Source organism: Coffea eugenioides, chromosome 6 (assembly GCF_003713205.1).
Source record: "Coffea eugenioides isolate CCC68of chromosome 6, Ceug_1.0, whole genome shotgun sequence".
In the NCBI taxonomy this organism is placed as follows: Eukaryota; Viridiplantae; Streptophyta; class Magnoliopsida; order Gentianales; family Rubiaceae; genus Coffea; species Coffea eugenioides.
Window position 1 is genome coordinate 51,139,754 of NC_040040.1, and position 14,981 is coordinate 51,154,734.

General features: G+C 35.5%; 2 protein-coding genes across 3 annotated transcripts; one reads left to right on the forward strand and one right to left on the reverse strand.

The window, feature by feature from the left end:
* Positions 1–69: 69 nt before the first annotated feature.
* LOC113775915 (ubiquitin-conjugating enzyme E2 22) lies at positions 70–5,266 on the reverse strand. The gene is made up of 7 exons (XM_027320966.1): positions 4,988–5,266; positions 3,906–4,011; positions 3,301–3,445; positions 3,145–3,222; positions 2,279–2,391; positions 2,035–2,138; positions 70–654 (listed from the first exon to the last, which is right to left on the reverse strand). Exons 2-7 carry the CDS (start codon positions 3,906–3,908, stop codon positions 297–299), a joined length of 801 nt encoding a protein of 266 aa, XP_027176767.1. The 5' UTR covers positions 3,909–4,011; positions 4,988–5,266; the 3' UTR covers positions 70–296.
* Positions 5,267–11,069: 5,803 nt separating this feature from the next.
* LOC113774977 lies at positions 11,070–14,693 on the forward strand. Of its 2 annotated transcripts, XM_027319654.1 has the most exons (2): positions 11,070–11,270; positions 12,072–14,675. In XM_027319654.1, exons 1-2 carry the CDS (start codon positions 11,264–11,266, stop codon positions 14,153–14,155), a joined length of 2,091 nt encoding a protein of 696 aa, XP_027175455.1. In that variant the 5' UTR covers positions 11,070–11,263; the 3' UTR covers positions 14,156–14,675. The 2 variants fall into 2 exon arrangements, with proteins under 2 accessions (XP_027175455.1, XP_027175454.1); XM_027319653.1 differs by lacking the exon at positions 11,070–11,270 and having other exon boundaries at positions 11,293–14,693.
* The last annotated feature ends 288 nt before the right edge of the window (positions 14,694–14,981 follow it).

Consider the following 14,981-nt stretch of genomic DNA (forward strand, 5'->3'; position numbering starts at 1 on the left):
TACAAACATGATACAAGCAGCATCAGTTCCAACAAACAAACAAGGCAAAGTAAATGCAACAAAAGGGAAATAAATACCAAACTAAAGAAAACATTTTAAGAAAAAGTTATATAAGGAATTCTTCCGAGAGCGACAACCGTTGCAGAATGCTTTAAAAAACATTGGAAGATCTACAAATGGAATGAAAGAGGAGGGAGGGGAGCTCTCAATTGGTACATAACCGTGCCATTTATGCATTGTTTCTTTTTATCATTTACCAAATAAGTGAAAATTGGGGCCACTAAACACACAAAACCTCACAATCTCTTCAAGCTTTTCTTTCTTGCATCCATTTTCTTCTTGTCAGAAGGAACTTTGGCGAATAAAACTTCCTTCTTTTGCAGACAAGGTGTTGCTGATGCACCTACTCCTGCATCCATGGCTGAAGGAAGGTCAACCAGTTGATCATGATTATTTCCTCCTTTGGTTGCATTTGCAGAAGGGACTACCACCGGAACTGGAAGCGGAAGACCAGCACCTGAGACCGCATTCTTGGGATCAACACTATAAGCTGAGTTATTCAGATGGTCAACTTTTAAGGCAGTTGTAGACTCAGAAATTCCTCCTGCTTTGAACTTTGGCTTTGATTTGAGTGCATGTATTCCCGTGTAGATCCTGCAAAATTGAAGTTAGGAAGAAGACATCTGTGCCGTATAAGATACATTTTATTAATCTCCTATTTAACAACTTGAACTCTCCTCATAACAGCTGAACCGTATAAGAGCTTCCAGATGAGGCGGCAATTTAAATAGTGTCATCAGACTCATTGTCACAGGGTCATTTCCAGAAGTACGCATGCTGGAGATGATTGTTAACCAAGTTTGGCTTAACATCTTCCTGGTAGATCAAAGTCATGGTACTTGGGCTGCTGTTCAGTACATAGAACTCGAGTATAATAACTCATCCACCAATCCAAACCGTATATCGCAAAACTTTCCATATTTCCACATTCCCGGGTGTTACTCAAATGCATTATATGAAAATCAAACAGCATTAAGTTAGATATTATGTGATGCAAATTGTATTAATTTCAAAGAAATTCTTCTGTGTTATAAAGATTTAATGTCAAATATATAAAAAGGCAGGTAATTCCAGAACTTCTAGTGGAGCTTGTTCCCATATTCACCAAGCAGTGAAACACAGAAATCTTGCCACATTTCTAGATATACACCTTGGCTCTACTACTTGTTGAAAAGCTAAAAGTATATTAGAGTCTGTGCTCCAACAAACAATGGGATGACTTTTACGAGTGAAAATGCTCATGTATGCGTAGATTAAAGAGTATCTTAAAATGCTATTATACTTGACAACCAGAATACAAGGCAGGATATCCTGAAACACTCCACTGGGATTAGAAAGACATCAATGTAAGACAAAACAACTAGTATAATGTAGAAGACCATCATAGTATGACCATTAGGACATACTCGCTTTTTACCAAGCCTTATCTTGTCTAATCAAGGACAATCAACTCAGCAGCTAGACCCCTAATGCTGCATTTTACATGTAAAATGGCTAATCATACTGACAAGAAGTATATAGAGTGGAATCCAGTATAAACCTAAAACTCCTAACACAAAGCTCCCAACTACAAATTATCCACTCCTCCCACTTCCTTCTCTTCTTCCTCCTGTCCATAAATTCCAATCATAGGATACAAACTACCAAGCCCTTCTTAAGTAGATTGAAAGAACTGAATTTTAACTATGATTTAAGTAGGCCAAATATCAAAAATCCACCAAGGCTTGAGGACAAAAAGTGAGAAGCAAACATTATATCAAGTACTGCTTTTGGCCAACCTAGTTAAAATACTATCAGTGTAATACGACTCATGCAAAATCAGAAAAGAGACAGCTGAGTATAACAGCATCAAACACAGAAGACAGGTGAGTACAACAGCATCAAACACAGAAGACAGGTGAGTACAACAGCATCAAACACAGAAGACATCTCCACACCAAAAAAACCAAAGTCAATGAAGCAACAAGTCCTCACCTTGCATGCCGGGCATACTCCTCATAATTTTCAAGTAACAATTTGCCAGCCTGCTCATTCAAGGCTGATTCCGGAAATGGTTCAATCAACAAACATCTAATAACCTGTTGCAAAAAGAAAGAGTTAGCAGACAAAAGTTTTGCTAATTGACAACAAACTGACACGTAACTAAATTTGTTGCAATTGCTTGACAGTCTCAAACCAATAATTTTTATCAAATCAATTTAAAGAGAAAGAAAAATACCATTAAAACATGCCGCAAACCAAGGCTAGGATTCCAATCCTTTTTCAATGCATTCACACAGATCTCACCACTTGTTGCAATATTTGGATGAAAAATCTTTGTAAGAAAGTACCCTGCAGTAAAAGCAAGAAGACCACACAAGGTATTGAAAACAAGACCTCCAAACTGACACATATTTAGCCAAAATTGAGGACTTCAAACAAGGCTGAAACCTCAAAGGGCTATCTCAAACAAATTGTTCTTCGAATAACGAAATATGGTTGATACCACAGATGATGGAGAACAAGATAGAGGATCATTGTTTGTACTTGAATTGTGAGTCAAGAAAGTTTAATGCTACCCAAGGCCAATCACATGAATGAACCATGAAGCCCAGGTATTACCTTATGGTAATAGTAACAATCAATGCTGTACAAACACAATGGAATTTTTTGACTTCTTAAGGGATCCTCATTCATAGTATAGGACACATTACATCAATATGATAAAAAGGCATGGAGAAGAGAAAACACGGGGGGAAAGCATGCATGGATTACAACAGTAAACCATAGAAACATGCAAACCAACACCAAATCAATCAACTGAGCAAGGTGAGAATGCTTGTACCATGTCTAAATTTAAACCATAGAAACATGCAAACCAACACCAAATCAATCAACTGAGCAAGGTGAGAATGCTTGTACCATGTCTAAATTTAAAGAGAAAAAAATTAACAACTACAAATGAACAAGTACCCAAGAATAGAAAGATAAAAGCAAAGGTTTTTGCTGTAGAGCAAAACTGTGTAGGCCAGAAAGAAGCACACCACTTCCACTCTTAACAAACATAGGAGAAAATTAGATGTTCAAAAATGCCAGTTTACCAACCTTTTGGGGGTGAATGTGGGAAATCATGAGACAATATCAACTTCATACGAAAAATGCCATTCTCATATGGAGTCCCAGCTGCAATGAACAGAAAATATCAGTGAGATAAAGATAAAACTTTTTCAAGAGTGGGAACTCTTAGGGTTGAAGCACTACCTGGGCCCTCAATGTCAGCATATATAGTCGAAAAATTGTCATCATCTACACCAACTTTAATGCCCTCAGGAGGTATTTCATCAAGATTCTTTAATTCCTTAGCAAGTTGTTTAATCACATTTGGCGGAAGATTCTCATTTGTTGCCTGTATTAAAGAAATTTAAAACAGTTTTTCAGTTGGCAAAGGAGAAGAATAAGTTCAATTAATTCAGAATATGTAATTATATATTGCTTACTTTCAAAGAAAGAACAAAAAAAAAAAAGGAATAAGTGTCAATGTGTGAAGGAAGCACCAAATGAAAAAGACCATCAAAGTACAGCATGAGCATTGGACTTACTCATATCCTAGTCTATGATGTCAAGCTCCGACAAGTAAAATAAAACAAGAAACTTGTTTTTGCTTAATACAACACTTAATAATCAAATAAAGATTTCCATAAAAAACAACTTTATACATCACTTATAGATTGAATCAACCATATCTTGATTAAAATAGAAAAAAAGGGGGACAGAGAGAGAGAGAGAGAGAGAGAGAGGAGGGGGGGTGGGGAAGGAATAATAGATTGCTGTTTGAAAATGAAAGGAAGGAATAATAGATCCATTACCATGATGAGACTAAAAAATCTGAGCCCGTTGCAACTGACTTTGCTTGAAACTTTGGTCACAAAATTTTGACACAACAAAAGGTTATCGAGCCAACAAATGGAAATCCTGCAAAAGAAACAAAAATGTTCTTGGTAATCAGACCCATTGAGGAACTAACATAATTAGCCCTGTTGATTACCACTGTCCACAGAGAATACGCTCACTTTTTTGAAGCATTCAAGCAGCATACATATAAATGTAAACCAAAACTGTAAAACTTAAAAACGTAACCAAGTTTTTTGCCAGCATGTTAAGAATTAATTCCTGTTCCAAGTACTACAAAAGGAATAGGAAAAGGAAGAGGGATGATGCCTTTGTCCACTGGATACAGTAGTTTTTTTTTTTTGGGGTCTTAAAACTAGTACCAAGATGCCTATATGAAACAACAAAATCCAAAAACTAATTATGCCAGAATAGTCCGTGGCACGAAAACCAGGTAGAGAAGAAGACAACTAGCAGACTAGCAGTATGTTTTTGGTTATGCCAACTAACCAAGTTCAGCTTGTCAGATAATTAATCTTCCCATTAGTAGAAATAATTGCGTTCTTGAAACCCACTGAACATCATAACACGCTAAAGGCGAGAGGATACTTAGACAACAAATGCCCAGGAAGGAAGTCAGTAAAAAATGATAATTATGAGATTCACCTTCACCGCAGGAATAAAAGTCCAATCTTTATGAGGATAACAATTATTATGAATGTGGAAAAAATCAAATCATAAGGCTAGGCAACAAGAAAATAACTTTCAATAGGACCTGCATAAAGAAAAGGTTTTTCAAAGACATACATAAATGTAACAAAACTGAGATGGTAATTGAAACAGCAAAAGACCCCCCACGCAGACCAGTTAATTCAATCACCGTGAAAGGCGATAACTAAGAGGGAAAAACAAAACAAAAGATGAAACAGAAAAGCGATAGAAGATCAAGAAGAAAAAAAAGGAAAAGCGATAATTCAATTAATAGTTCAAATAAATTCTCCAGAAGTGATCTCAATCAGGAAAGAAAAGAAGGGCCGGATGAAAGAGAATAGAGTTGTACCTCGGAATTTGGATTGATGAGCGAGCGGGGTAGTTTAGAGGGCAGAAATTTGATTTGCAAGCCCTCCTTCCGCTCCACCTTCTTTGGCTTTTCAATTTCAGACTGGATGGAATAACACTAAACCTACGGATTACCAGAAATCAGAAAATTGAAATTGCATTGCTACAAGACCACTGCACCACTGCTATTATGCAACTACTACTACACAGTATTCAGATGATGCAGATACAAATGATTAACTCGGCGATTTATTGATTAGTTTTGAGAGAGAGAGCGCCTAGAGAGCGACAAAAGAAAATAATAAAAATAAATTATACTAGTAATAATAAGCAGCATGTTGAATTATGTATCTGGTAGTGGGGCCTCTGTCAGAAACTTCTCGTCGGGCCCCCGACCCATACACTCATAGTCAATTCTCAATTACCCGAATTATTCACAACGGGAGGCTTCCAAGGTTAAATAAAAATTATTTATTTGTATCGTATATACATATTTTAATACTCATTTTATTTTTTTAATCATCTTTTTATTTCATACATATCATATCACGAAAAGTGTTACGATAATTATTTAAAAAAATAGAAGAAAAATAGGTATATTTATAACAAACTCAAAAATACTACTAGTATAATGAATTAGATAGTACATGTATTTATCTGAATATTCATATTAATGTCATCCAAATCTAAAACGGATAAAATAAATGTAAATTAGATCCATCTAAAATGAATATAAATTAGATTTGGATCAAATATGGAGAAATGGGTTTGGAAGACACATTAAAAATCTCAAAAAATATATCTATATTTGGATTAAATCCTAGTATAGATCTAATCCGTTAGCAGCCCTAGTAATAAAGTGATTTTATCATACATTTTTTCGTTTAAAGAAAAAAAATCTTTCTAAGAGATTGGCGCATATTGAATGAATGGATGGTTGTCTTTGCTCTTGAATGGTTTTGCATGTTACTACAAAAAAGCCTAACAAGAAAAGTTTTGAATTTTGGGCGTCAAACCGAAGCTCAAAAAATAATTAAACTTGCACTAAGTATCACCAAGCCAATTACTAAGAGATTGACTTCCTGCCCATGAGTTGTCTTCTAACTAGTATAATATATGCCATTAAGGATTAATCTTCTATACACTGACAGTGTATACACTTTCACCATTAGATACATGACACATAATTCGAATTTGAATTTAAAACTCAAATTTTGTATATGTGTCGTATATCTAACCGTGATAGTGTATACACCGTCAGTGTATATAAGATTTACTCTTAAATTAATTATAGTTTGGAAATTGAGAGGATAAAGATGTGATGTTGGGAATCAATTGAGAGTATAGGTTGTTGGAAACGAAAAAACATATACTTACTTGGTTTGTTAATGGTTTTTAGTACTAACCTATTGATCTACATATCGTATAATGGTTTTATTAGTTCCTCAATCATACAAAATTTGTTGAATTATGGGATGTAATCTTCTTGGCTTTTAGTAATCTTTATCCCTTTCTTTATACGTATAAGAATATAATACTAATAATTTACTTGAAATGCTTTTTCTGGTTCCTATAAAAAAAAAAAAAGGCTTGTTGGTAGGGCCTTCCACTTTCCAGTGTAAATGTTTTGTCGTGAGGTGCGCCACCACCGCGTTCCAGCATGTGTCAATTTCAAATTTGCCGACGATTCTCTTCCAGGTGACCGTTAGGGCGTCATCTCCCCAGCTAGCCGTTAGCGATGGCAGGTTCAATTATTCTGGACTGACTACTAATTGGTATTTCAGTTTAGTTTAATTAGATTTTGACTGATATTTTATCTTATTTAAGAGATTAAAGGTTTTCTATATTACATGAAAATTATGCAAAGAAAGAATGTTGAAAATTATGATAAATTAATTGTATGGTGTCAAAATAGTGAGATTTTATTAAGTTGCATTAAATAAGTATATACAAAAATAGAATTTTCAAAAAGATTTTAAGGAGGGGAGAAGGGAGGAGATGGCTGCCCCTCCCCATCCCCTATCTCTATCCTTGTGTATATGTCATAATTTTAGTAGATTTATAAATATAAACATAACAAGGTGATAAAATTTTAATAAAGTTAATGCCTAATACAAAAGAATAAGAGTTAAAAGTGGTATTAATGTAGTATAATTTCTAAAAATTGCAATAATTTTACCCATATTTTAAATTTTGTGACTTTCAAATATAGTCATACTATTCACGTGTGAATTCATATGCATAATTTTGGCTGTACTCGTATTTTTACACCAAACTTTGAGTTATATTTTTGAACAAAAATTCATATAATACAAGTACATATTATACTCATCCTATATTTTGATAACTATGGATCTAATTACACAGTTAGAAAGAATTAGTCCAAAACTTTTTAAATTTTAGGCAAAGTAGGACAATTGACAAAAATGCATTAATTTGCTAACCACCCAAATCAATTTGATGATGGTAAAAAATTTTGACGTTGCAAGTTTTGTCTAATATTTTGGAATTGAAACATTACAGATCTTTAAATTTCAAACTGGTGATAGTGATAGCCTCGTGAAGAAATAAGATGCGGATTACATTGGAGGAAGGGTTGGACGGTAAGGGAAAAATGATTGTAAGTAGAAGGTCTTAAATTCAAACCCTCAAACCTACATAGAATATATATTTTTAACTCTTCCATCAATTTCTACCATGAAAGCTAACAAAAACAGTTGCACAAAAGATAGATAGGCCAAGATCAAAGAGGTTTCGTAAGCATAATAAAGAGGAAGAATTTGAGTGGGTTCTTGTTCAAGACAAACTGAACCACATAAATAATGTAGCTGAAATTCTCATGAAATAAATAGCTCGTTAGTAGCATACAACATTGGAGAATATGAAGCCAATTAGGTCTTGAAGTAGCTGGAAATAGACTAGTACTAGTGTTAATTGGTGATGCATGGTTATGCATTAGAAATTAGAAAGATCTGGTGCAACATAATATTATTATTGATTCCAAATCTCATCACTTCAAGGATCATTTTTGTATAACATTTAAGCAATCTCGTGAATGATTCTTAAAATGCTGGTAGAGATACCTTTTTTTAACTTCAAATTTAGCCCTATATGAAGACATTCAATAAAAATGGATCCAATGTCAAATTTATGCAAAAATTAGGGTTTACAAATTAAATTTTGTCAAAGCTTGTCAGCCTCATAATGGTAGCCAACTGTTCTTGATCAGTCAAAACACATGGGTGGATGATAAATAAGATCACAACTATATGTTATACTAAGGGAGCTTTCAATAGGATTGAAAGTTGAGATTAACGGAAGAGATAAAAAAATGTATATGCATTTTTATAAATTCTGGGGCAATATGATATGTTTAATAGTATATTGTCAATAGTATACAATAATAAGAGTTTGAAGGTAATTTGAGTAATTTTCCAAAAAAAAACAAGATATTGACTTTTAGATACTTATTGTTGGGTTTGGGTTTTATCCCACAAAACATTCATTTTGTTGGGCTTGGGTTTTATCCCACTGTTCCAACAAAATGAACTATTGGTGGGATAAAATTCAATCCCAACACTTATATCTAATTACAAAGAGTGCATAAAAATATTAATATGTATATATACAATGCAGGATCTAAAAATACAAAAAGTGGAGGTAGAAACAACTTTTTGTTTATGAAAATCTAATGGAAGAAATCCATATGGTAAACTAGAAAAATCTTCAAATGGGTTTTGAAAATAAGACTTGTAAACTAAATAAGTCTTATATGGATTAAAACAAGCTTTAGTTAATGGCAAGGAAATTGATCAATATATCTTGGCTAGCAGTTTCCAATTGAAACTATATGAACTAGAGCAACCTTTAAAATTTTGTTGTTACCTCTCATGTAATCATTTGTTTGTGTGCCATAATCTTTTACTATAAGGCGCTAGTTTACAAACAAATGAGTTTATAAAATAATCACTCCAAAAAAAAACTTTGATATGAAATATTTAGATAAAGCCAATTCACACTTGGTATGAAAATAAGAACAAAGTTTGCAGGAATTTTTGTTGATCAGTCTCTTTTGGTTGAAAAAAATGATAAAAAAATGAAATGATTATTGATATTGTAAACCAGCACATATAATGTGGTGTGAAGCTCATTTTTGTTTTGCATTTTTTTCTCCCTATTAAAAGTGATTCTGATGTGATTAAACAAAAAGATTATACTAGCACAGTTTTAGGTGCACTATTAAATATTAATTGTGTATTAGATCTAATACTGGATATGCAATTGCCATACTTTTGAACTAAGCAATTTCATTAATATATTCACCAGTAAATTTAACTTTTGAATATAGCAATTTCATTAATAGAGAAACGAGGTATTTTGAATGTAGGAGTACTGAGGTATGCTCCTAAAACATCTTCAAGAGCTTCGAGTGGGTCTTAACTTGAGTGTTTATTGGCCAAAAGAACTTCCAATGCTAATGTAGAGCTTTATTTACATAACAACAGTTGATTGTATCACAAATACTATTTTCAATCACTTTTTTATCTTTCAAACCATCTGTTTATCTCATAGAGATAATTGCAGAAACCTTTCCTGAGGTTTCTGACAGTTGCACTCACCTCCCCTAAGATTTGGAAAATAGAACTAACCTCCTTTGAATTTAAGATTTTGATAGCAACTTCAACCCATGTTAGAGAAAGTGCCATTAACAAAAATCTTTTGAGAAATGAGATAATAATTTTGTTTCATTTATACTCTTTTTGCCTTTTGTGAAGTAGTGTTAGTAAAAGAATGAAAAACATTAAAAGATGGAAACAATTAGTGAAATTCATAACATATATGTGCAAAGAGAACAAGGACAGCAGTAAATTTGGAAGAAACAACAAACATATGCTCAGAAAGATGAGATTCTAAAGAATATAAAGAGACCATTGATCAAGCAAAAAAACTCACCTTTAATCAGTACAATAGAGTTTCTTATTATCATACTTTATAATATATCGATCTCACACTATTTACTATATTTCATACACAGCTATGTTCTCTCATGATCGACACAACAATTTCATCATACTATAACTAATACCACAATTTTGTGTATTAAGTTGAAATGATAAAAGATTGTTTACCTATTATCTTTTGATTGTCACAGATTCTTAACAGTAAAATCCTTAAATTTTGCCTTGATTTCTGTTTTCTTTCTCCTTTTATTTCATGAATGTATAAGATGAAATAAACTCAACCAAAACCACCAAAACTTATTCTTTTATTAAGTTTTATCTAAAGGTTTCTTTCTCCTACATTTTCTTGTTTTTGCTTATATTCTATGTAGAAAATAGATGGTTTGTATTGTTCTCTCAAGTGTTATCAATCACAAAATGGCACCATGTTGGAGCATCAAAATAGCACCATTTTGCAAGTGCACTTACAGTACCCAATAAAACAAAAAAAAATCATTAATCTTGTTTAATTAGTTATCTTAGACTTGTTTATTGCCCTAATTTTTTTTTGCCCCAAATTTGTTTACAAACAACCTTAAACTCTTAGGGTATAGAAGTAAATTTATCCTATCTTATATCAGTTATAGGCCACAAGTTTTATGATAGGGGAGGTTAGTACTATTTTCCAAACCTCAAGGGAGGTGAGTGCAACAGTCAGAAATCTTAAAGGAGGTTTCCGCAATTACCCCTATCTCATTGCAAAAAAAGTGCTATAATATTTTTTCAAAATATCATTCTAAAATAATCTCCTGTTCAAACACACTTATAATTTCATATTCCATTCAATACCGTTACTTAAATGGATCCCTTTCCCTGTTCAAACACACTCATAGCTTCATATTCCATTTTTTTTTTTGTTTATAGTTCCAAAGTATACTTAACTGAGTAAATTGTACAGTTCAAGCTTTTATACAAAAATAAAAAGAAAAGAAAAAAAACAAAAAGCAGGCCATTAGAAAATGAAAAAGAGTTTGAAAAATGAAAAAGAAACTGAAAGGAAAATCAGGAGACAAATTTGGGGTGGGTTGTAGAGAGAGAAGGAGAGAGAGAGTTTTTGACAAAAAAAAAAAGAGAGAGAGAGTGAGAGAGTGTGTGTGTGTGTGTGTTGTTGGCTTGTTGTAGCAGTTCTGTAGACTCTTTGCAGTTTCTAGTTGTAGTTGTGCTGACTCATGCCGGCTCTTTAACGAATCTGGGCTGGGGAGGGGAATCTCCTCAATTTGCTTGGCTCCATTTTTTGATCATCTCACCATCTCACCGTCATTATCATTCTATAACAAATGGACGGTAATATTAAGACGGAATTCCCCCACTCTCTCTTCTTCTCCTGCTGCCTGTTAACCCTAAATATCCGCTTCCCACCGCCCCCTCCCCTTCCTTCAACTCTGGCTTCACTGAATTGACCATTTTTTCTGGATTCTTGATCAGGAACAACGTCATTAACTTAAAAAGTTTTGTGTTTTCCGGTGATGTTTGGATAAATTCTGAGAATTTTTACTGTCTTCTTTTGATTGTTACTTGATTACTTCAGTACTGCTGCCCCAGAACTTGCGAATTATTATGGCTTCATTTTAGGTTTTCTGAATTCCTTTCTTTTGATGTCTGCGAGTTATGCTGCCCACTTTTCGATTTTGTTTTCCCCTTCTTTCAGGCAATTGTATGTTTGTTTATTACGCAATCCTTAGCGTTAGTACTTGCTTTGGATTTTGTAACCTTATTTGTGATGCTTGGTTAATCAAACTCTAATACTAGCAGCTATTTTCGAACAGGGCCGGCGGGTGCCAAACGGACCCTTCAAATATTTTTTTGCTGTGCCTGGTTATTTCTGTTTCAATTAACTGCTGCATGATATTGAGTTTTGCCTTGGTCTTTCCTGGTCCTATGATTGCTTCTGATTGCAGTGGGCGTGTGTGCTCTTTCTGTTTGTTGCTTCTGACATTTCATTCGTTGTTGGGTGTGCTTGTGTTGAATTTGATGGATTCGCTGGTTCTAGCTCAACTGCACCAGTAGTTACATAATACTACCCTCTGCTCAAATTGTGATGATTATTTAGCTGATGTATTTCATGAATGGAATTGTACCTGTCAGGTGGATCCCCTGACCGGGAATCAGTGGAATCTTGGACCAAAAAATCCAGTATTTCATCTAGTGGTAAGGCTCAGGATCGCAAAGAATTCCTGCGTAGATTCCTAGATAGCAAACTTTTTATCACAAACCTGAAGAGTTGGCTTGACGAGATCGCTGAACGAGGATCAGCACCCTTCGATATCCCTTTTGAGTTGATAGATCTTCAAAAGTTTGATTATGCATTAGAGGGGGTTCCCTTTCAGCAGCTCATTCGGATGCCCAGTGCCATATATGCTTCTACATCTGCTGCTGCGGAAGCATCAGCTTATCTTGCTCTTGAAGATTTTCTCCATGCAAGTGTCAAGTGCTTGTGGGAGGCATTTTGGAGTCAGGATGAGCCTCTGCCTTTCTATGTTTCCTCTCTGTGCAATGCCAACTTGAGGTTTTACCAGGCTGAGAAGGCCATAGCAAAAGGGAGATTTAGGGACCTTTGTGCCACGGCTATAATGCTGAAGAATCCAAGACATCCCCTGGGGAAGTGGGATGACGTTCTTGAATTAGCACTTTTAAGGCCTGATATTGAAACCCTTGCTACACTTGACATCAACTCCAGGCCTTCTAGCTTGGCGATAGGCGAAGCTTTGTTTTTTGCTGTTCGTGTGTTGCTTGCAAGAAGCTTCAGCAGGTCGAATATCCCTCTGAGTTTGAACTCTGTTTTTGTTCTTCTATTGGATTCTCAGTATGGTGGGGTCGTCAAAGTTGAAGCAGATGTGAACAAACTAGAAGCTGATGTGAACAATGTCTATGGATGTGCTGCTGAGTGGATTAAAAATCATTCACGTATTTCAATTTCCCCAGTTGACAGGATCTGGAACAAGCTTGGCAATGCAAATTGGGGGGATATTGGTGCGCTACAGTTGCTTTTTGCTACATTCCATTCAATTGTGCAGTATGCTGGCATGCCTAAGAACTCAGTTGAAGACTTGGCTGCTGAGCATAGTTCTCGGCTTCAAGCCAGGAGAATAGAAAGGCAGTTGGGTGATAGCAGTGTGAATGGAAATGGTTTATTCAGGTACCAGCAGCGTAATGCATCACCAGAAATTGTTGAAGTGCAGGACGAATCCATCAGGTTGAGTTCTGAAAGGTCTATGAAACTAGAAGTAGGATCTGTCCTCTGGCTGGAGGAGTCTGACTCTCGTCAAGGTTATGAGATCAATGAAGTTCTGAGTGATGGTGAGATCCTATACTATATTGCATCATCAATCAAGGATTCAGGAACTGCTCTGTTTTTATATATTGGTTCTCCTCCATCTCAATTAGAACCAGCATGGGAAGATATGAAGTTGTGGTTTCAAGTTCAGAGGCAAACTAAGATATTGGGTGTTATGAAACAAAAGGGGTTGTCTAGCAAGTATCTGCCACAATTGAGTGTATCTGGCAGAGTAATTCACCCTGGTCAGTGTCGGAGACCAAGCTCAGGCGGGAACTGTGACCACCCTTGGTGTGGTACTCCAATATTAGTAACTAGCCCTGTTGGGAGGACTGTGGCTGATATGGTGAGAGTTGGTGAATTCCGTGCAGAGGAGGCTATCAGGTGCTGCCATGATTGTTTATCTGCCCTTCATACTGCTGCATCAGCTGGAATGCGGCACGGAGATATTCGACCTGAGAATGTTATTTGTGTGACATCTGGAAGGGGGCAGCCTTATTTTGTCCTTATTGGTTGGGGACATGCTATCTTAGAGGAGAGAGATCGTCCAGCAATGAATCTTCATTTCTCCTCTACATATGCCCTTCAAGAGGGAAAGTTGTGCTCGGCTTCTGATGCAGAGAGCCTTGTATATATGCTTTACTTTGCCTCGGGTGCAGACTTGCCTGATCTTGATTCTGTGGAGGGGACACTGCAATGGAGAGAAACCTCTTGGTCAAAGAGGCTGATACAACAGAAGCTTGGAGATATGTCTGCTGTCTTGAAAGCATTTGCAGATTATGTTGATAGTTTATGCGGAACACCATATCCTATGGATTATGACATCTGGCTAAGAAGGTTGAGGAGACATATTCATGAAGAAGATCATGGGAAGGAAATTGACAGGGGTAGTTAGATTCGTTTCTTTCTATCTTAGGTGTCAGGATTGGAAGATCATTAGTTTCTGACTCTGGGATAGCTTTTCAGGATTTTGGGCAGATTTCCGTTCAATTTGTGGATTATTTGCCATGCTTATGGAAAAAGGCCTCTAGGTTGCTATAGTGGTTCAGAGTGCTATCTTTGGAGATCGTTACTGAACAACAAGGTCATCCCAGCAGCTGGATACTGTTGTTTCTTCTTGATAGATGGTTTGGGCTTCCCCCGGTCATTTACACATGCAGACGAACCCCAAGCTGAGGATTTACGGTGAACGGTCATGACAAAATGATTGGAAAGTGTGGTGCTTGTTCTTGCAGTTGAGCTGGTGTAACCAAATATCTATATGTTTCTTTTTCTTATTTTTTTTCATGTAGATTTGGACACTGTATTTTGTCTCAAGTTCTGTTATATATTGTAAAGATAGCCGCTGCAGATTGTTTTCAGATATACGAGTGTTTGTTCGAGGATAATGAACTTGTCGAATTTAGAGAATCCTACATCATTGGCAAGTAAGATATTACTTGTGTAAATTTATTTCGTTGATTTATTTGATCCAGTCACTTTCTTTATATTACTCATCTTTCTTGTAATTCTAGGCAATGCTGCCATTTTTTGCGATTGTCGCTTTGTTGGATTTTTCATGTGCTTGATGCTAGTAATATTTACATAACACAACTTTGAGTCTCTCTCTCTCTCTCTCTCTCTCTCTCTCTCTCTCTCTGCTGGTGCAGGCTCTAGGATAAGAATTTAGGAAGGATGGACACGCAGGCTACTGGGTCATACTTGCTGAACTCATTATGCAG

Coding starts and splice junctions, on each gene's coding strand:
- LOC113775915 (XM_027320966.1), bottom strand. Junction 2,392..3,144: donor CCCACATTCACCCCCAAAAG/GTTGGTAAACTG, acceptor CTTTTACTGCAG/GGTACTTTCTTACAAAGATT. Junction 655..2,034: donor GAGTATGCCCGGCATGCAAG/GTGAGGACTTGT, acceptor TCAATTTTGCAG/GATCTACACGGGAATACATG.
- LOC113774977 (XM_027319653.1), top strand. CDS start 12,053: ATGGAATTGTACCTGTCAGGTGGATCCCCTGACCGGGAATCAGTGGAA.